The following is a 21,725-nucleotide window of genomic DNA, read 5'->3' as shown; positions in this document are numbered from 1 at the left end:
AAGTTTGCCACTATCTGTAACAAAGAAATCCGGTCCCTGGTGCTGTAAGGCAGGTAAGCTAACCACTGAGCCACCGTGCCACCCAAGTTACTGCAGTGTATCTTATAAATGATACAAACTGCTGCCACTGTGGGTGGTGGTGAAGGGAGTGACTGTGGAAGGTGCTGGGGTACCAATCAATTGGATTTCTTTGTTACAGATAGTGGCAAACTTTTTCAGGCCAGTGTATTCAATCACACTCCCAGCAGTCCTTCTGTAAATAATGGGGACAGGTACTGGGGATTCAACAGGTGAGTTACTCACTGCAGAGTCCCAGCCTCTGACCTGCTTTTGTAGCCACTGTATTTATGAGACTTCTCCAGTTCTGGTCAATGGTCACCTGCAAGGATGCTGATAGTGGGGAATTCTGCAATGGTATCAATAAGGGAGATTGTGAGCAGAGTATGACACAGTGTACAAACTGGAGGGTGCAGAACAAATAGGATTAGACTGAAAAAACACAATAAAAGACAAAACTAAAGGCTCTGTATAACTAAACAGATGAATGGGTAGCGCAAATAGAAATATAAATTTAATATCGTTTGGCCATTATAGAGAAATGGCTGCGAGATGACAAAGACTGGGACCCAAAAATTCAAGGATATATGAAATTCAGAAAGACAGGGAGCTAGGAAAAGATGGAGTAGCTCTGTTAATTAAGTATGGCATTGTTATAATAGAAATTGTTTTAGTTCCGGAGCTTAGGATGTAGGATCAGTTTGGTAGAGATGAGAAATAGAAAATATAAGAAGTCATTTGTGGGATTCGTTTACAGACAACCACACTTTAGGACACATCATACAGGAAAAATAATAGGGGCTTGTAATAGAAGTACAGCAATAATCATGGGGAATTTTAAATTACACATATACTGGATGAGTCAGATTGGCAAGAGCACCAGGGTGATGAGCTCTTAGTCCAAATTACAGAGTACAAAACACAGCAAAGAATGGCTAAAATATTAGGATGAAAGGGGAAATTACAGTATGAGAAAGGTAGCTAAAAATATAGGGTGGAATCTTCTCATCCACTGAACAATGTGGGTAATGGCAAGAAAGTAGGGAAAATCATGAGATTGGCAGTCAAGAGATTCCTGACTTTGAGACCCAAAAGTCCAAATGTCCAAGAAAACGTTGAGATGAAAATCTCACTTCTGAGTAGCAACAAGTCTAATATACGCATTCATCATTCGTTAATCTCACCTCATTTACATGCTGTTTCCCATTCTCCCACTGTCAGATAGAAACAAACTGGCAACAACTTCTGACATGGAAGTCAAAGCTTGGAAATGTCACTGTTCCCAGGGGCACCTCAGACCAAGATGGCAGCATCTTTGGTGAATTTCTGCAGTGCATCTTGTACATAGTACACGCGGCTGCTCAGTGGTGGAGGGAGTGAATGCTTGTGGATGCGGAGCCAAACAGGCTGTGTTATCCTCGATGGTGTCAAGCTTCTTAAGTGTTGTTGGGCTGCACTCATCCAGGCAAGTGGGGAGTATTCCATCACATTCCTGACTTGTGCCTTGTAGATGGTGGGCAGGCTTTGGGCAGTCAGGAGGTGAATTATTTGTTGCAATATTCCTCTGACCTGCTTTTGTAACCACTGTGTTTATGTGGTGAGTCCAGTTAAATTTCTGGTCAATGATAAACCCTGGGATGCTGATAGTGGGGGATTAAGTGATGGTAACACCATTGAATGTCAAGGGGCAGTGCTTAGATTGTCTCTTATTGGTGATGGTCATACCCTGGCACTTGTGTGGCTCAAATGTTACTTACCACTTGTGAGGCCAAACCTGGATATTATGCAGATCTTGTTGCATTTGAACATGAACTACTTCAGTATCTGAGGAGTTGTGAATAGCGCTGAACATTGTGCAAACATCAGCGAACATCCCCACTTCTAACCTTATGATGGGTGGGAAGGTTATTGATGAAGCAGCTGAAAACGGTTGGGCCGAGGACACTACCCTGAGGGATTCCTACAGAGATGTTCTGGAGCTGAGATAACTCACCTCCAACAAAACCATGATCATCTTCCTATTTGTCAGATATAACTCCATCAGCTGCAGAGTTTGCCCCCTATACCCATTGATTCCAGCTTTGCCAGGGCTCCTTGATGCCACACTCGGTTGAATGTAGCCTTGATATCAAGGGCTGTCACTCTCACCTCACCTCTGGAATTCAGCTCTTTTGACCATGTTTTGACCTAGAACAAACAGAGTTGTTATCTCTGGTTTGTTACCCGTGCCACGTGCTAGCGAAGCGAGGAATAGGGAGAGAGAGCAGTTGAACACGTGGCTACAGGGATGGTGCAGGAGGGAGGGATTCAGATACCTGGATAATTGGGGCTCATTCTGGGGGAGGTGGGACCTCTACAAACGGGATGGTCTACACCTGAACCAGAGGGGTACCAATATCCCGGGGGGGGGGGGGGAAATTTGCTAATGCTCTTCGGGAGGGTTTAAACTAATTCAACAGGGGGGTGGGAACCTGAATTGTAGCTCCAGTGTACAGGAGGTTGAGAGTAGTGAGGTCATAAATAAGGTTTCAACCCTATCGCAGGAGTGTACCAGCAGGCAGGAAGGTGGTTTGAAGTGTGTCTACTTCAATGCCAGGAGCATCCGGAATAAGGTGGGTGAACTTGCAGCATGGGTTGGTACCTGGGACTTCGATGTTGTGGCCATTTCGGAGACAAGGATAGAGCAGGGACAGGAATGGTTGTTGCAGGTTCCGGGGTTTAGATGTTTCAGTAAGATCAGGGAAGGTGGTAAAAGAGGGGGAGGTGTGGCATTGTTAGTCAAGGACAGTATTACGGTGGCAGAAAGGATGTTTGATGACAACTCGTCTACTGAGGTAGTATGGGCTGAGGTTAGAACCAGGAAAGGAGAGGTCAACCTGTTGGGAGTTTTCTATAGGCCTCCGAAAAGTTCCAGAGATGTAGAGGAAAAGATTGCAAAGATGATTCTGGATAGGAGCGAAAGTAACAGGGTAGTTGTTATGGGGGACTTTAACTTTCCAAATATTGACTGGAAACGCTATAGTTCGAGTACTTCAGATGGGTCAGTTTTTGTCCAATGTGTGCAGGAGGGTTTCCTGACACAGTATGTAGATAGGCCAACAAGAGGCGAGGCCACATTGGATTTGGTACTGGGTAATGAACCAGGCCAGGTGTTAGATTTGGAGGTAGGAGAGCACTTTGGTGATAGTGACCACAATTCGGTTACGTTTACTTTAGCGATGGAAAGGGATTGGTATATAAAGCAGGGCAAGAGTTATAGCTGGGGGAAAAGGCAATTATGAGGCGATGAGGCAAGATTTAGGATGCATAGGATGGAGAAGGAAACTGCAGGGGCTGGGTACAATTGAAATGTGGAGCTTGTTCAAGCAACAGCTACTGTGTGTCCTTGAGAAGCATGTACCTGTCAGGCAGGGAGGAAGTGGTCGAGCGAGGGAACCGTGGTTTACTAAAGAAGTTGAATCTCTTGTCAAGAGGAAGAAGGAGGCTTATGTAGAGATGAGGCGTGAAGGCTCAGTGAGGGCACTTGAGAGTTACAAGTTAGCCAGGAAGGACCTAAAGAGAGAGCTAAGAAGAGCCAGGAGGGGACATGAGAAGTCTTTAGCAGGTAGGATCAAGGAAAACCCTAAAGCTTTCTATAGGTATGTCAGGAATAAAAGAATGACCAGAGTAAGATTGGGGCCGGTCAAGGACAGTAGCGGGAAGTTGTGCGTGGAGTCCGAAGAGATAGGAGAGGTGCTAAATGAATATTTTTCGTCAGTATTCACACAGGAAAAAGACCGTGTAGTCGAGGAGAATACTGAGATACAGTCTATTAGACTAGACGGGATTGAGGTTCATAAGGAGGAGGTGTTAGCAATTCTGGAAGGTGTGAAAATAGATAAGTCCCCTGGGCCGGATGGGATTTATCCTAGGATTCTCTGGGAAGCTAGAGAGGAGATTGCAGAGCCTTTGGCTTTGATCTTTATGTCGTCATTGTCTTCAGGAATAGTGCCAGAAGACTGGAGACGAGCAAATGTTGTCCCCTTGTTCAAGAAGGGGAGTAGAGACAACCCTGGTAATTATAGACCAGTGAGCCTTACTTCGGTTGTGGGTAAAGTGTTGGAAAGGATTATAAGAGATAGGATTTATAATCATCTAGAAAGGAATAATTTGGTTAGGGATAGTCAACACGGTTTTGTGAAGGGTAGGTCGTGCCTCACAAACCTTATTGAGTTCTTTGAGAAGGTGACCAAACAGGTGGATGAGGGTAAAGCGGTTGATGTGGTGTATTTGGATTTCAGTAAAGCGTTTGATAAGGTTCCCCATGGTAGGCTATTGCAGAAAATACGGAGGCATGGGATTGAGGGTGATTTAGCGGTTTGGATCAGAAATTGGCTAGCTGTAAGAAGACAGAGGGTGGTGGTTGATGGGAAATGTTTATCCTGGAGTTCAGTTACTAGTGGTGTACCTCAAGGATCTGTTTTGGGGCCACTGCTGTTTGTCATTTTTTATAAATGACCTGGATGAGGGCGTAGAAGGATGGGTTAGTAAATTTGCGGATGACACCAAAGTCGGTGGAGTTGTGGATAGTGCGGAAGGATGTTGCAGGTTACAGAGGGACATAGATAAGCTTCAGAGCTGGGCTGAGAGGTGGCAAATGGAGTTTAATGCAGAAAAGTGTGAGGTGATTCACTTTGGAAGGAGTAACAGGAATACAGAGTACTGGGCTAATGGTAAGATTCTTGGTAGTGTGGATGAGCAGAAAGATCTCGGTGTCCATGTGCATAGATCACTGAAAGTTGCCACCCAGGTTGATAGCGTTGTTAAGAAGGCATACAGTATGTTAGGTTTTATTGGTAGAGGGATTGAGTTTCGGAGCCATGAGGTCATGTTGCAGCTGTACAAAACTCTGGTGCGGCCGCACTTGGAGTATTGCGTACAGTTCTGGTCACCGCATTATAGGAAGGATGTGGAAGCATTGGAAAGGGTGCAGAGGAGATTTACCAGGATGTTGCCTGGTATGGAGGGAAGGTCTTATGAGGAAAGGCTGAGGGACTTGAGGCTGTTTTCGTTAGAGAGAAGAAGGTTAAGAGGTGACTTGATAGAGACATACAAGATGATCAGAGGATTAGATAGGGTGGACAGTGGGAGCCTTTTTCCTCGGATGGTGATGGCTAGCACGAGGGGACATAGCTTTAAATTGAGGGGTGATAAATATAGGACAGATGTCAGAGGTAGGTTCTTTACTCAGAGAGTAGTAAGGGCGTGGAATGCCCTGCCTGCAAAAATAGTAGACTTGCCCACTTTAAGGGCATTTAAACGGTCATTGGATAAACATATGGATGATAATGGAATAGTTTAGGTTAGATGGGCTTCAGATTGGTTTCACAGGTCGGCGCAACATCGAGGGCCGAAGGGCCTGTACTGCGCTGTAATGTTCTATGTTCTATGTTTAAACCAAGGCCGTAATGAGGTCAGGAGCTGAGTGGCCCTGGTGGAACCCAAACTGGGCGTCACTGAGCAGGTTATTTCTGAGCAGGTGCTGCTTGATAACACTGTTGATGACACCTTCCATCTCTTTACTGACGATCGGGAGTAGACTGATGTGGCAGTAATTGGCCGGGTTGGATTTGTCCTGCTTTTAGTGTACAGGACATACTTGGGCAATTTTCCACATTGTTGGGTAGATGCCAGTGTTGTAACTATACTGAAACAGCTTGGCTAGGGAAGCGCCAAATCTGGAGCACAAGTCTTCAGTACTATTGCCGGAATGTTGTCAGGGCCCGCAGCCTTTGCTGTATCCAATGCCTCTAAAATGTTTCTTGATATCACATCCACCTAACATCGTCACAGGGAAAATTCTGGAATTTATTATTAAGGTGTTTATAATGGGTTAATTAGAAAATCTTAATGCCACTGAGCATAGTCAGGTTTTTTGAAAGGGAAATAAGATTGACTAGTTTATTAAAGTTCTTTGAAGAAGTAACAAGTGACATAGATAAGGGGGAAACTAGTGGATGTTAGAAACCTAGATTTCCAGAAGGCCCCTACCAAGGTGCCTCAAAGTTTCATGTAAAGTAACAGCTCATGGTGTAGTTGTAACATATTGGTATGAGTTGAAGATAGATTGGCTAATAGGAGGCAGAAGGTGGGTATAAATGGCTTGATTTCAGGTGGGCCAGGAATGACAAGTGCAATAGACTCACTGTTGAGGTCTTAATTTATATCAACTTTACAAGTTTTGTCAAATTTACCAAGATAGGTAGGAAGGTAAGTTTTGAACAGGACACAGAGTCTCTAAAGGTTTACAAAGAGTTTAAGTTTGTGGGCACAAATTTGGCAGATGAAGTATGACATGGGAAAATGCAAAATTTACAATTGAAAAGTAGCACATTATTTACAACATTGAACAGTACAGCACAGTACAGTACAGGCCCTTCAGCCCACGATGTTGTGCTGACCTATTATCCTACTCTAAGATCAAACTACCCTGCATACCCTACATTTTACTATCATCCACATGCCTATCCAAGAGTCGCTTAAATGTTCCTAATGTATCTGACTCCACTACCTTCGCTGGCAGCGCATTCCACGCACACACCACGGTCAGTGTAAAGAACCTACCTCTGACATCTCCCCTATACCTTCCTCCAATCACCTTAAAATTATGCCCCCTTGTAATAGTCATTTCCGCCCTGGGAAAAAGTCTCTGGCTATCCACTCTATCTATGCCTCTCATCATCTTGTACAACGCTATCAAGTCACCTCTCGTCCTTCTTTGTTCCAATGAGAAAAAACCCTAGCTCCCTCAACCTTTCCTCATAAGACCTGCCCTCCATTCCAGGCAGCATCCTGGTAAATCTCCTCTGCACCCTCTCTAAAGCTTCCACATCCTTCTTATAATGAGGTGACCAGAACTGAACACAATATTCCAAGTGGTCTAACCAGAGTTTTATAGAGCTGCAGCGTAATCTCATGGCTCTTAAACTCAATTCCCCTGCCAATGAAGGCCAACACACCATACGCCTTCTTAAAAACCTTATCAGCTTGGCTAGCAACTTTGAGTGATCTATTGACGTGGACCCCAAGATCCCTCTGTTCCTTCACACTGACAAGGATCTTGCCATTAACCCTGTATTCTGCATGCAAATTCGACCTTCCAAAATGAATCACTTCACACTTTTCTGGGTTGAATTCCATCTGCCACTTCTTTGCCCAGCTCTGCATCCTGTCAATGTCCCACTGCAACCTACAACAGCCCTCCATGCTATCCACAACTCCACCAACCTTCCTGTCATCAGCAAACTTACTAACCCACCCTTCCACTTCCTCATCCAAGTCATTTATAAAGATTACAAAGAGCAGAGGTTTCAGAACAGATCCCTGCGGAACACCACTGGTCACCGAACTCCAGGCTGAATACTTTCCATCTACTACCATCCTCTGTCCTCTATTGGACAGCCAGTTCTGTATCCAGATTTATTGGACTATTTAAATGGAAAGAACTGCAGAACACTGAGATACAGAGGGATCTCAGAATCCTGGCATATAGATGATAAACTTAGCATATAGGTACAGCAAGACATGATCCAGGACAAAGCAGCCTGCTTGATTGGCACCAAATCTGCAAGCATCCACTCCCTCCAATGTACAGCAGCAATGTGTATTACAGCAGCAAAGTGCACTGCAGAACCTCACCAAAGATCCTTAGACAACATCTTCCAAATACACAATCACTTTCATCTAGGAGACAAGAGCAGCAAATACATGGGAACAGCATCACTTGCAAGTTCCCCTCTAAGCCACTCACCATCCTGACATGGAAATAATGTCACTTTCCCTTCATTATTACTGGTTCAAATCCTGAAAAGCCTCCCCATCAGCATTGTGGGTCTACCTATAGCACATGGACTGTAGCAGTTCAAGGTGGCAGCTTACCACCACCTTCTCAAGGGTAATTAGGTGCAGGCATAACACTGGCCAGCTAGTGTCGCCCCTGTCCTATAAACGTTTTAGGAAAAAAAGCATGGCCTAAAGGATGGAGTCAGTACTATCCAACTGCAGGTCCATCTTAGGGCGTAGGCTGGCAAAGTCCTGTCAGGATTTTGTGTTCAGCATTTATATTATCTACATTAAGAATAATTAAAAAAAAACTTCACAAACAGATGCCCAGCTGAGCCTGCAAGTTTAGCCATGACCCCAAAAAGTTATGGGTACATACTGGACACTAATATAAGCATTCAATAAAGAGTGAACAAAAAAAAAAACACCAAATAAAGGTAATGTCCCTAACTCTCCAGTAACCATCAATATGTGCCAACTGACGGCATGCCAATATACTTCGATCCCTGACCGAGTTAATCTCAACAAATAACATAACAAAGTGAAACCAATGTAAAGTGACTTGTTAACAAGTGAAATTTAACTTTGAAAATAGAAATCCAGTGTCTCTTTGTACTCTCAATAAACCCTTTGTTTACTTCAATGGAGTTTGGCAAGAAAATTGTGTCCATGATACAGAGCTTCCGTATTTAATTAAGAATCTTTTATAACTCGGCTGTAGCTACAGCACTGTCAGGGCATTTTTCATCACTGAAAAGTTTCCCCTGCAATGGAACTATAGATGTTTCCTACGCATGCCACTGGCACTTAAAATTTTAAGTGTAATCGCTTTAGAAGCAGGAGAAGAAAACAATGACAGAAGTGCTATGCACTATTACCTGGTGGCTGGGTGGGACAGGCCTGGAGTTCACAGCTTTGCTTTGCAACAGGCTTCAAGAGTGGATCACATCCTCGGACAATTTCTTTTCCCTGATAACATTTCACATCTCTCATTCTTACTCCAACTCCACAGGTCTTAGTGCACTGTATAAAAGTGAGAAAAAGATAGTTTATTAAATGCAGTAGAAAAATAGAAAACAAAACTGTAAAATTTTAATTGAAAATATTATGTATGGATAATTAAGGACAGGGGAATTGGGGAAAATGAAGGAATAGCAATGTTAATAAAAGACAAAAAAAAACAACCCAATCTAAAGAAAGACTTAAGTAAGTGTGAAGGGATGACAGTGGCCAAAGGAAGGAAGGTCTAAAATATTCGCATGACAAGGACTTACGTAATCATAGCAATTTTTAATGCACTGTAGTGAAATATAAATGCTGTAGGTCACTTCAAATACATGTAATTATTAGACTTCAAGTGATCAAAAAGATTAGTTTTTCCTTTCTTTTTCTCCTATTGCTGTCTGGACTGAGGACCAATACATTTCTATCAAATTAGCAAAGTGACCTTGGCATTTCAGCAGTGAATGCAATTAGTGCATGGGATCCAGGAAGAAATCCAAACCAATGTCACTTTGCTGACTAAAGACACAAAAAGCGAAGCATAGTAATATGGCAGTGCCTCACAAACTATTTTCTCATGTGATCCCATTTTAACCTACCATCACCTTCTCAAAGGCAATTAGGGACAGGCAACAAGCCAACATCAACCCATGAATGAAAACATTAAAAGACTTCTTGAAAATGTAACTGACGCCAGATGCCAGCAATATCAAAACAGCAATAAAACAACACAATAACATATTTAATTATTAAGAGTTCACCTATCAGACATATATGTATGGAAACAAATTTGTTTCCATTTTGTAAATATGTTATTACTTTATGAACTCGTGTAGGTTTTAGCCAAAAGCAAAATACTGCAGATTTGGAAATCTGAACCACCAGGTCATTGGCCTGAAATATTAGCTGTTTCTGTCCCAAAAATGCTGATATTTTTCCAGCTTTTTCATTCTTATTTTAGGTTTCAGCAAAGCTTTCTATATTCCCTGGTGACAGAAAATGCAATGAAGACTCTCATCTCCCCTGTTAACCCCCCCACCTTTCCACACAAACACACACACACACACACACACACACACTGTAACCAATCTTTCTCCCTTCTCCACACATGCACCCCTCTTTCTAACTCCAACTCACCCTTATAATAGTTCACCCACTCAATCAGTTGCTCCTCTCCCAAAACACCTTCGCACTAAATCACTCATTCAGAGTCTCTTACCCAGCACCCACCAATGTTCAGCAGCTTCTGTCCCCAAACTCTCTCACCCCTTCCACAGACTCAATGATCTCACTTTCCAAACTCTTCCTTCAACTCACCAGCAGACCCTTTTCCCAAACCTTCCCCTACTGAGACTTGGGCTCCGCTCCTCTCCCAAGCCTCAAGCCAGCCAACAGCAGACCACATCCTTTGATAGGTCTCAGCAGCCATGTCCGAGCTGATGCAAGGTGAAGTAGTGTTGACCTGGGTCCCATTTTTCTGACTTGATTACTGGATATTCCAGGCTGAGGCTCTCACCTTTTGGGTCTGGCTGCATTAGAGGTGGTGGCAGCCAGTGGGAGGTAGAATTCAGCAAAAAAAATTAAAGCAGAGAAATTTCACAATCCAAAATTCAGAATTCTGCCAAATGATGGAAACATCTCATCCTGGTAAGCAAATGGAAACAAATGAGTAGTGCTAAGGAACAGTCAAAATTGCATTTCGGATAGGTGTGTAAGGGTGCACTATGCTGCTGGCTGGCTTGAGACTTGGGACAGCGTAATGAAGCCCAGGTTTCTGCCAGATCCTGTAGGTGGGAAGGACAGGGGTTTGGGAAAAGGGTCTGCTATTCAATGAAAGCTGGAGTTTGTGGAGTGGGATTGTTGAATCACTGGAGAGGTGGCAAGAGAGCTTGAGGAGAAAAGTTGCTGAGTGTTGAGTAGATAAATTTATAAATATAGAGTGAAATTTTATCATATTTTTGGTCGAGAGTCATGGTGCTTATCTCTCATAGATCAGTGTAACTTTTCTCACACAATTGTCTGCTCTTCATCTCATTAAATATGCAACTGGAGCCTTTGATGCCTTTCTTGGGAATTCATGCAGCTGGGAAGGTTGACCATCACGTATTAACTCTGGCACAGCACTCACATTTTGTTGTGGCTTATGGGTCTGGGTATTGCATTGTTCATGTCCATTCAGTAGCTCTCACCCACCTCATCCTTCTGAACTACTAATCTCTAATGCGGTCTAAGCTTTCTACTCACTCACTGGGTCACTTCACCTCTCTGCTCATGCTTCACCACTAGCTGCTCTTGCATCCATCTCCACCATACTTAATGCTTCCCTTTCTCTCATTGGAGTAAAAATTGGCCCACCACACACTATTATTTCAACAAGACTCCAACTGATCTTGACTGCTTGCAGTTAACCTGCAGGATTGATTGTGAGCAAGTCCCTGGATGGGATGGAGATCCAGGGCATGGATCTCTGGACTCTGGTAGAATTAAATGCCTGACTATGGTCAATCCTGGGATGAACAGAATGAGGCTCCTGACAGAATGTGGCAGTACCCCCAATGGATTGTAATAGCCTATCACTCACTTAGAACTGCTCCCCTTTGACACTTGTATATGGCCATTCGTTGGAAGTCCATACAGTATGCTTTCCATGTAAACTTCTAGCACTTGCTGGAGGTCTGCCATTGACGGAGCATAGTACTGTACAGAAACATGTGTGTTCCATATGTGTCTGATACATTGTTTGATCAGTACTCCCTACTGTCACAAGCTGCCTGCATCTTCCTTTTTGAAAGCAATTCAAGTTACAGAGGCTGGCAGTCTGTAAATCTGTGAAGTCAGTGAATGTGAGTTAAGAAAGTTATGTCAAGTACACAGAGGCTGCCAGCCTCCAAATAAGGTCAAGTAGTGAGTACTAAGAAAGCAAGTTAAGAACCATAAGATGTATCCTATGAAAATGCACGAGATGCATGCAAAGTGACCTGGCAGAAGCATGAAAATCATAGGTGTCTGTCAGATCCAAGTAAAGTGTTAAAGGGCTGAAATGGTATCTGACTTGGTCCAAAAGCTGGCATAATCATGTTGTGAGGCTGGTGACTTAGACCATAAGAATAGGAGCAGAATCAGGCCATTTGGCTCACTGAGTCTGTTCCACCATTTGTTCACCGCTAACATGTTTCTCAACTCCATTCTAATCTGTAATCCTTGATCCTCTTACACTATCAAGAACCCTTTATTTCTGTCTTAAATACACTCAATGACTCAGCCTCCACTGCCCTCTGCAGCAATGAGTTCCACAGATTCACCACCCTCTGGCTGAAGAAATTCCTCCTTATCTCAATTCTAAAGGATCGTAGCTTCATTCTGAGGCTGTACCCTCGGGTCTTAGTCTCTCCTACTGGTGGAAACATCTTCTCCATGACCACACTATCCAGGTCTCACAGTATTGTGTAAATTTCAATGAGATCCTCCCATCATCCTTCTAAACTCAATCAAGTACAGATCCAGAGTCCTAAACCACTCCTTATATCCTTGGGTATCTTTCATCCTTGGGTTCATTCTTATAGAGCTCCTCTGCACCCCCTTAAAGGCCAGCACATCCTTCCTTAGATACTGGGTCCAAATATTGGTAACACGACTTGACCAGATGTTGAATTGCGTGGTTCAAGGGTCAAGGAGAATGGCAGCCATGGAGCTGCTCAATGGCAAGATTCTGAAACCATGATTTAAGCTACGAGGGGAGAGTTTGATTTTTGCATTCTCACCATTACTCATGTCGCACCAGGAAAAAGGGAAAATTCCACATTTAGGAAATTTAGGAAAAATGGAGCAGATATTGCCCTTATTACCTCAGACCATGAAGTGGTAAACCATTTGAAACATGGACGCTCAAAGCACGTCGTTTCTTCAATCAACTTCTGAGTGGTATCACATTCCTCAGGATTGGAAATTTTAACCTTTCCATTTACTATTCCCACACATAGAACAACTCTCCTTTTTATTCCTCTGCCACACGTTGTATTGCACTAGAGGAAACAAACCAGAAAGGTATCCTTAGGTTAGGACTATGACTAAAATCTTGAATTTAATAAATCTAAAAATTTCTCTAATAAACCTGATGTTAGAACAAATACTTAATTTATCATTTTTCTGGGCTGCTCCAGTAATCTTTAATATTGGTAAAAGTGATGATAAATTTCTTAGCTGCAACATTAATAACCTGATCTAGTCCAAGTGAGCTTGGCACATCCAGATTTAACAAAATCAGACTCACATAATACAAAGAAATACATAAAGTTCATTATCAGTTACTTCTAAATCAGTCAGAACATTTTATTAATTTTATAGGGTTATATCTGACAAGCTACCTTGAAAAGTTACAGCAGGCATTCAAATGTTCGGAACCTAATCTCAAGTGCCTATGTTTTAAATGGGAATGTCCCCAAAGACACATGGAGGCAGGAAACTTTGTCCTTGTTGTATTACTTCAAGGTTTATGATTTCTAATACTATACATCAATTCTACAGGACAAATGCTTAACGTATTTATATCAAATTTCTCCCTCTGCTATTCTAGAGGATACAGTAATGTTTTCGAGCATAAATAGTACATGGAGGAATGTTCAATACATTAATTGTCATCCAATATGATCTCATAGCATCAGGACTAGAGATTTATTTATAGTTTGCAAACAACCAAATTCCCAATAGGCACTTTCAGGTCACAATTTAAGGCCCCAAACCTGAGGTGAGTTTGGAGGTGGGCATGGGTTGTTTGATCAGGCACGAGGATGTGGGATGGAGATGTCATCACCTCCCTCTGATTACATCTGATGGTGATGGGGTGGGGGTGGTGGGGTGGTGTGTGCTTGTGGGCACCCTTCCAACCCGGAAGCCAACTAAGGCCACTTAAAGATCTCATTCTGCGTCATTTGTATTTAACCAGCAACAGGTGACATACTCGCAATCCAGGGATTTTGCCCAATATATCCTACTGTGTCCAGCGATCAAAGAACCTGGCATTGGGAAAGACAGGACCGACAGGAAGCCCTTTCCTGCTCTTGATATTGACTCTCCTCAACCCCCTCCCCATTCTCTCCAACCATTTCAACCTGGCAGGTTCTCACCTCTCTGGTGTACCCATATTTCCCCACTTAGTTGATTCCATTGCTCATCCTCAGTGTAGCACTGGCTGTGGCCATCACTCAAAGAAGCATAGAAAATAGGAGCAGGAGTAGGCCATTCAACTGTTCAAGCCTGCTCTACCATTCAATACGCTCATGGCTGATCAGTAAACTCAGTACTCTGTTCCCATTTTCTCCCCATACCCTTTGATCCCTGAAGCCCTAACTCCTTCTTGAAAGCATTCAATGTTTTGGCCTCAATCACTTTCTGTTGTAGAGAATTCCGTAGGCTTACCTCAATTGTGTTGGGACTCCCAGAGAGAAACGAATAGAGTTCATCAGTTCATCAACCAGTGGGAAATACTCCTGTTGCATTCATTAAATTACTTCCCCCCTCCCCTACATGTCATCTACCCTTAAAGATGGTTTAATATTTAATCAGACTTTAGTTTTTACATATATTCAAATATAATGGTAGTTTATACATTTTAGGATGTGTTCATTCAATAATTATAATTGTTTGGTAGTACAGAACGTGAGTAGTGGTGCAAAGAAGGTCATGTTGTCAAAGCTTCTTGTCTTGTACTCATCGGGACAAATACCAAAAATGTCAAATTTCAAAAGAATTGCAATAATTTATATTATGGGAGAAAAGGATGCTGGTTGGTTTGCAAGTCAACCCTGACTGGCTAAAGCTTTGGCATGGAGAAAGCAACAAGCAACTATAAGCTCTCCAAGCACTCAGGCAATCCATAAAAGGGTCAAAGCTTGAACATATTCCTTTCATTTGCAGAGAATGGATGCTTGGATGTGGATGTTTCCTGCTTCTAGCATGTAAACGAGCACCATAATACACTCAATTGATTATCTTAAATTCGTTGTTAATATATGCATTAGCACACTTAGGTTTCTTCAGCAAGTGCTGCGTAATTATGGAATTGCATCCATCCACAGACATTTTGTTTTGTGTTATGTATCTTAATGTCATACTATGGATTTTTTTTAAAGAAAGCTAATCTGTCTTTAAAATACACTCTTGAAATACATTCTTCAAATCCATTAATTAAAACATTCATTTGTATTGTGTTAGTCAACAACACTGAACATTGTATCAGGCAGGGAACACAGCCATCCACTGTTGGTTACTATATTTGTTCCTGTCTAGGAACAAGGACAGGACTTGTTGCAAGATTTTCAATAGGCCAATATATACAGTTTAAGGGTAACTGAACAATCAGCTTTTAGTGAGCTGGTTGTGGACAATCAAAGCAGAAGGCTGCTAAGTTCAGGGTTTTGCCTAGCCAGGTACTTAGGAACAGATGAAGAGACTCCTTATAGCCATGATCAAATTGGCATACAGTCAACAAGATTAAAGAAGTAAACGCACGGTTCAAAAATTGGTGTGGGAGAAACGGGTTTGAATTCATGGGATAGTGGCATCAATATTGCGGAAGGAGGGAACTGTTCCTGATTGAGAAGGCTCCACTTGAATCATGCTGGGATCAGAGTCTTTGCGCATCATAAAACTAGGGCTGTAAGTAGGGCTTTAAAAATCAATAGTTGGGGGGGGTGGGTTCTGTTGTATGGAAAATTATAGTTAAAGATAAAAGGGCGAAGAGGGCTCATCTGAGATTAAAGTTTCCAGAACAAGTAATAGGATAGAGCGTATGGAAAGGGTCAGGAGTCTAACTACAGGCATAACAGATAAGGAGACAACTATAAGAAGGTGGGGGGTGGGGGGAGTGCAGGCAATGCAGGACTCAGGTCATTGTATTTAAATGCTTGTAGTGCAGACTGAAATTGGCAGGTACTAGGTTGTGGGTAGTGCAGAGACATGGCTGTGAGGGGATCAGGATATCGAAGGATACATGTCCTACTAAAAGGACAGGCAGATGGGCAGTGAGGCGAGGCTGTCTTTTTAGTAAGAAATGAAATTAATTCTATAGCGAGAAGTGATACAGAGTTAGAAGGTGTAGAATCTGTGTCGATAAAGTTGAGGAACCACAAAAGATAAAAAAAATCTTGATGGGAGTTGTGTACAGGCCCCCTAGCAGGAATCAGGATGTGGGGAAGAAAATAAATCAGAAGATAGAAAAGGTATGTACAAAAGGCAGTATTACGATAATCGTGGGGACCTTCAATATGTAAGTGGACTGGCAAAATTAGATTGGTAACGAATCTCAAAAAAAGAAATTCTTGGATTGTCTACAAGATGGTTTTTTGGAGCAGTTTATGGTACAGTCCAATAGGGAACAGGCAATTCTGGATTGGGTAAAGTGTAATGAGGCAGACTTGATTAGGAAGCTGAAGGTGAAGGAACCCCTGGGGGTGCAGGGACCATAATATGATGGAATTCACCCTTCAATTTGAGAGGGAGAAGATTGGATCAGATGTAACTATATTACAATTGAGCCTACGAAGACGTGAGGGAGGAGTGGCCAGAGTTAATTGGAAAGGGAGCCCAGTAGGGAACACGGTGGAGCAGCAATTACAGGATTTCTGTAAGTAATTCAGAGGGCACAGCAATTCTTCACAAGGAAGAAGAAACACATTAAGGGGACGGTGAGGTAACCACGGCTGACAAAGGAAGTTGGGACGGCATAAAAGCAAAAAAGACTAGTGGGAAGCCAGAGGATTGCTAAGCCTTCAAAAACCTTAAAAAAAGCAATAAGGAGGGAGAAGATGAAATCGGACAGGAAGCTAGCTAGTAATATAAAAGAAGATTGAAAGAGTTTGTTTAGATATCTAAAGGGTAAGACAGAGGCAAGGCTGGACATTGGACCCCTGGAAAATGAGGCTGGAGAAATAGTAATGGGGAACAAAGAAATGGCACAGGAACTGAACAGGTACTTTGTATCAGTTTTCATAGTGGAAGAAACCAGCAACGCACCAGAGCTTCAAGAAAGTCGGGGGCAGGGGGTCAATTTAGTATCCATCACTAAGAAGTAGGTAATGGGGAAGCTGAAAAGTTTGAAGGCAGATAAATGACTGGGCCAGACAGACTACCAAAATTGGTGCTGTACAGGACAGCGAAGGATGTTACCTCAGAGTACATGAGATCTTGATCAGATAGGCTGAGGAGTGGTTCATGGAGTTTAATTTAGATAAATGTGAGGTGCTATACTTTGGTAGGAGAAATCAGGGCAGGACTTATAACTTAATGGTAAAGACCCGGGAGTGTTGCTGACACCTTGGAGTGCAGGTTCATAGTGCCTTGAAAGTGGAGTCGCAGGTAGACAGGGTAGTGAAGGTGGTGTTTGATATGCTTGCCTTTATTGGTCAGTGCATTGAGTATAGGAGTTGAGAGGTCACGTTGGAGCTATACAGAACATTGGTTAGGCCACTTTTGGAATACTGTGTTCAATTCTTGTCTCCCTGCTATAGGAAAGTTGTTGTGAAACTTGAAAGCATTCAGAAATAGATTTACAAGGATGTTGCCAGGGTTGGAGGGTTTGAGCTATAGGGAAAGGCTGAATAGGCTGGGGCTATTTTCTCTGGAGCATTAGAGGCTGAGAAATGACTTTATAAAAGTTTATAAAATCATGGATGGGATGAATAGTCAAGGTCTTTTCCTTAGGGTAGTAGAGTCTAAAACTAGAAGGCAGAAGTTTAAGGTGAGAGGGGAAAGATATAAAAGGGACCTAAGGGGTGACTTTTTCACACAGAGGGTGGTGTGTGTATGGAATGAACTGCCAGAGGAAGTGGTGGAGGCAGGTACAATTACAACATTTAAAAGGCACCTGGATGGGTACATGAATAGGAAGGGTTTAGAGAGATATAGGCTAACCACTGGCAAATGGGACTAGATTAATTGAGGATACCTGGTCGGCACTGATGAATCGAACTGAAGGGTCCATTTTCCTGCTGTACATCTCTATGACAATATGAATACCTGCCATAGAAGGAGATAGCTGAAGACAGATTGTAGAAGCATTGGTTGTGTTCGTTCAGGAATCACTAGAGTCAGGGAGAGTACGAGGACTGGAAAATGGTTAATTTAACACCCTGTTTAAGAAAGAAGGGAGGAAGATGACAGGAAACTATAGGCTAGTTGGCTTGACCTCAATCATTAGTAAGAATTTAGAGTCCAATATTAAGGATGAGATTGTGGAGTACTATTGAAAGCACTCCACAGTGGAAGTGCATGAGATAAAGTGGTGGGTTGGTCACCAGCATTGGCGTGGTAGCAAGAGTGGGCAACAAGCAGAGTGGCACATGTGGCTTTTCCCTATGATCGGGGAGGGTGGCAGTGAGGACATTCTCTCGCCATTCAGGGCCTGTGGCAGTAGCAGCGAGGTCATTCTCCTGGTATCGAGGCTGGTTGCAGCATCAGCAAGGTTATTCTCCTGGCCTTGAGGTCGTCAGCAGCAGCAGGAAAGCTCCTCCAGCAACTGGGGACAGCAGTGCTGGCAGCAGCAGACTCTTCAAGATGGCAGTGCCAGCGAGGTGACATCTGCAGCCGAAGCAGGACTCATGGCCCAGTGGCAGCCTGGCCTGGCAGGGGAGCCAGAGTCTCTTGGCTGCAAGGTGAGTGTGGGTTCAGTGGTGTCAGTGAAGTGGGTCCAGCGGTGAAGAGACGGTGCCTAAAGTGGGGTGACTCTTATGTTGGTGGATCCAGCGCAGGTGGCAGTCAGGCAGTGGAGGTCTCCCTTGAGGTAGGTGGCATGGATGTTGTCAGAAAGTAAATTCTGAACTTTTTGACTTCTTTATTTTTCTAATTTATTCCTATGCCTTATAATGCTAGACTATTTACTTCTTTACTTTTTTTTTTATTTCTTACGAATTTAATCTTAAGTATCTGTACTCACAGTACCTTTGTACCTAAGATGGTGCTGTAACGCGGTGACTATGAACTTTTCACTGTTCTCATTAGAGTACATGTGACAATAAAGCTAATTCAATACAATCTATATTAAAGACTTGGATATGGGGATAGAAACAATGTCCCAGACACCATCACCACCATCCCTGGATATGTCCTGTCCCACCGGCAGGACAGACCCAGCACAGGGGGCGGCATAGTGGTATACAGTCGGGAGGGAGTTGCTCTGGGAGTTCTCAACATTGACTCCAGTTAAACATGGGCAAGAAAACCTCCTGCTGATTACCACATACCATCCTCCCTCAGCCGATGAATCAGTATTCCTCAATGTTGAGCAACACTTAGAGGAAGCACTGGAGGATGGCGAGGACACAAAATGTACTCTGGGCAGGGGATTTCAACGTCCACCACCGAGTGTGGCTCGGCAGCAGTGCTACAGATCGAGCTGGTCGGGTCCTAAAGGACATAGCTGCCAGACTGGGTCTGCGGTAGGTGGTGAGGGAACCAACAAGAGGGAAAAACATACTTGACCTCATCCTTACTAATCTGCCAGCTGCAGACACATCTGTCTATGACAGTATCGGTAAGAGTGACCATCGCACAGTCCTTGTGGAGATGAAGTTCCGCCTTCACATTGAGAGCAACCTCCATCGTGTTGTGCGGCACTATCACCGTGCTAAATGGGACAGACCGAACAGATCTAGCAACTCAAGACTGGGCATCCATGAGGCGCTGTGGGCCACCAACAGCAGCAGAATTGTACTCCAACACAATCTGTAACCTCATGACCCGGCATATCCCCCACTCAACCATTACTATCAAGCCAGGGGAACAACCTTGGTTCAATGGAGAGTGCAGAAGGGCATGCCAGGAGCAGCACCAAGCATACCCGAAGATAAGGTATCAACCTGATGAAGCCATCAAGCAGGGCTACATGCACGCCAAACAGCGAAAGCAGCAAGTGATAGACAGAGCTAAGCGATCCCACAACCAACGTATCAGATCTAAGCTCTGCAGTCCTGCCACATCCAGTCGTGAATGGTGGTGGACAATTAAACAACTCACTGGAGGAGGAGGCTCCACAAATATCCCCTTCCTTAATGATAGAAGAGCCCAGCACATCAGTGCAAAAGATAAGGCTGAAGCATTCGCAGCAATCTTCATTCAGAAGTGCTGAGTGGACGATCCATCTCGGCCTCCTCCAGTGGGCCCTCGCATCACAGATACCAGTCTTCAGCCAATTTGATTCACTCCATGTTATATCAAGAAACGGTTGGAGACAGTGGATACTGCAAAGGCTATGGGCCCTGACAACATTCCGACAATAGGACTGAAGACTTGTGCTCCAGAACTTGCCGCTCCTCTAGCCAAGCTGTTCCAAAACAGTTACAACACTGATATCTGCCCGACAACGTGGAAAATTGCCCAGATATGTCCTGTACATAAAAAGCAGGATAAATCCAACCCAGCTACTTACCGCCCCATCAGTCACCTCTCGATCATCAGTAAAGTGATGGAAGATGTCATTAACAGCGCTATCAAGCAGGACCTGCTCAGTGACGCCCAGTTTGGGTTCCGCCAGGGCCACTCAGCTCCTGACCTCATTACCTGACCTGGCCTTGGTACAAACATGGACAAAAGAGCTGAATCCCAGATGTGAACTGAGAACGACAGCCCTTGATATCAAGGCTACATTCAATCGAGTGTGGCATCAAGGAGTCCTAGCAAAACTGGAATCAATGGGTATCAGGGGGCAAACGCTCCACTGGTTGGAGTCATACGTGACACATAGGAAGATGGCCATGGTTGTGGGAGGTCAATCATCTCAGCTCCAGGACATCTCTGCCGGAGTTCCTCAGGATAGTGTCCTAGGCCCAACCATCTTCAGCTGCTTTATCAATGACCTTCCCTCCATCATAAGGTTAGAAGTGGGGATGTTCGCCGATGATTGCACAATGTTCAGCACCATTCGTGACTTCTCAGATACTGAAGCCGTCCATGTTCACATGCAACAAAATCTGGACAATATCCAGGCTTGGGCTGACAAGTGGCAAATGACATTCGCGCTACACAAATGCCAGGCTATGACCATCACCAATAAGTCACAATCTAACCACCACCCCTTGAAATTCAATGGTGTTACCATCACTGAATCCCCCACTATCAACATCCTGGGGGTTACCATTGACCAGAAACTCAACTGGACTCACCACACTCACTCAACACATTGGCTACAAGAGTAGGTCAGAAGCTGGGAATACTGCGGTGAGTAACTCACCTCCTGATTCCTCAAAGCCTGTCCACCATCTACAAGACACAAGTCAGGAGTGTGATGGAATAGTCCCCACTTGCTTGGATGACCGCAGCCCCAACAACACTCAAGAAGCTTGACACCATCCAAGACAAAGCAGCCTGCTTGATTGTCACCACATCCACAAGCATTCACTCACTCCACCACCAACGCTCAGTAGCAGCAGTGTGTAATATCTACAAGATGCACTGCAGAAATTCACCAAAGATCCTCAGACAGCACCTTCCAAACCCATGACCACTTCCATCTCGAAGGACAAGGGCAGCAGATATACGGGAACACCACCACCTTCAAATTCCCCTCCAAGTCACTCACAATCCTGACTTGGAAATATATCGCTGTTCCTTCACTGTCGCTAGGTCAAAATCCTGGAATTCCCTCCCTAATAGCATTGTGGGTCAACCCACAGCAGGAGGAATGCAGCGGTTCAAGATTGCAGCTCACCACCACCTTCTCAAGGGCAGCAAGTGATGAGCAAGAAATGCTGGCCAGCCAGTGATGCCCACATCCCACAAAATGAGTAGGGAAAAAAAATACAATGACTAAATTTGCAGGTGACACTACAATAGATGGGAAAGTAAGTTGCAATGAA

At 43.7% G+C, this 21,725-nt stretch overlaps 1 protein-coding gene across 2 annotated transcripts in view; it reads right to left on the bottom strand.

Annotated features, from left to right (window-relative positions):
* adamtsl2 (ADAMTS-like 2) overlaps positions 1–21,725 on the bottom strand; it is a 171,140-nt gene that overhangs the window by 12,427 nt on the left and 136,988 nt on the right. For both annotated transcript variants that reach the window (XM_048613793.1, XM_048613792.1), the window contains exons 17-18: positions 12,726–12,902; positions 8,757–8,901 (exon numbers count right to left, since the gene is read on the bottom strand). In XM_048613793.1, coding sequence (XP_048469750.1) covers positions 8,757–8,901; positions 12,726–12,902 — 322 coding nt within the window. The remainder of the gene's footprint in view (positions 1–8,756; positions 8,902–12,725; positions 12,903–21,725) is intronic.

Source organism: Rhincodon typus, chromosome 28, assembly GCF_021869965.1.
Source record: "Rhincodon typus isolate 14 chromosome 28, sRhiTyp1.1, whole genome shotgun sequence".
Taxonomy (NCBI): domain Eukaryota; kingdom Metazoa; phylum Chordata; class Chondrichthyes; order Orectolobiformes; family Rhincodontidae; genus Rhincodon; species Rhincodon typus.
Note: the sequence above shows the minus strand (reverse complement) of the source record. Positions and strands in the feature narration are given on the sequence as shown.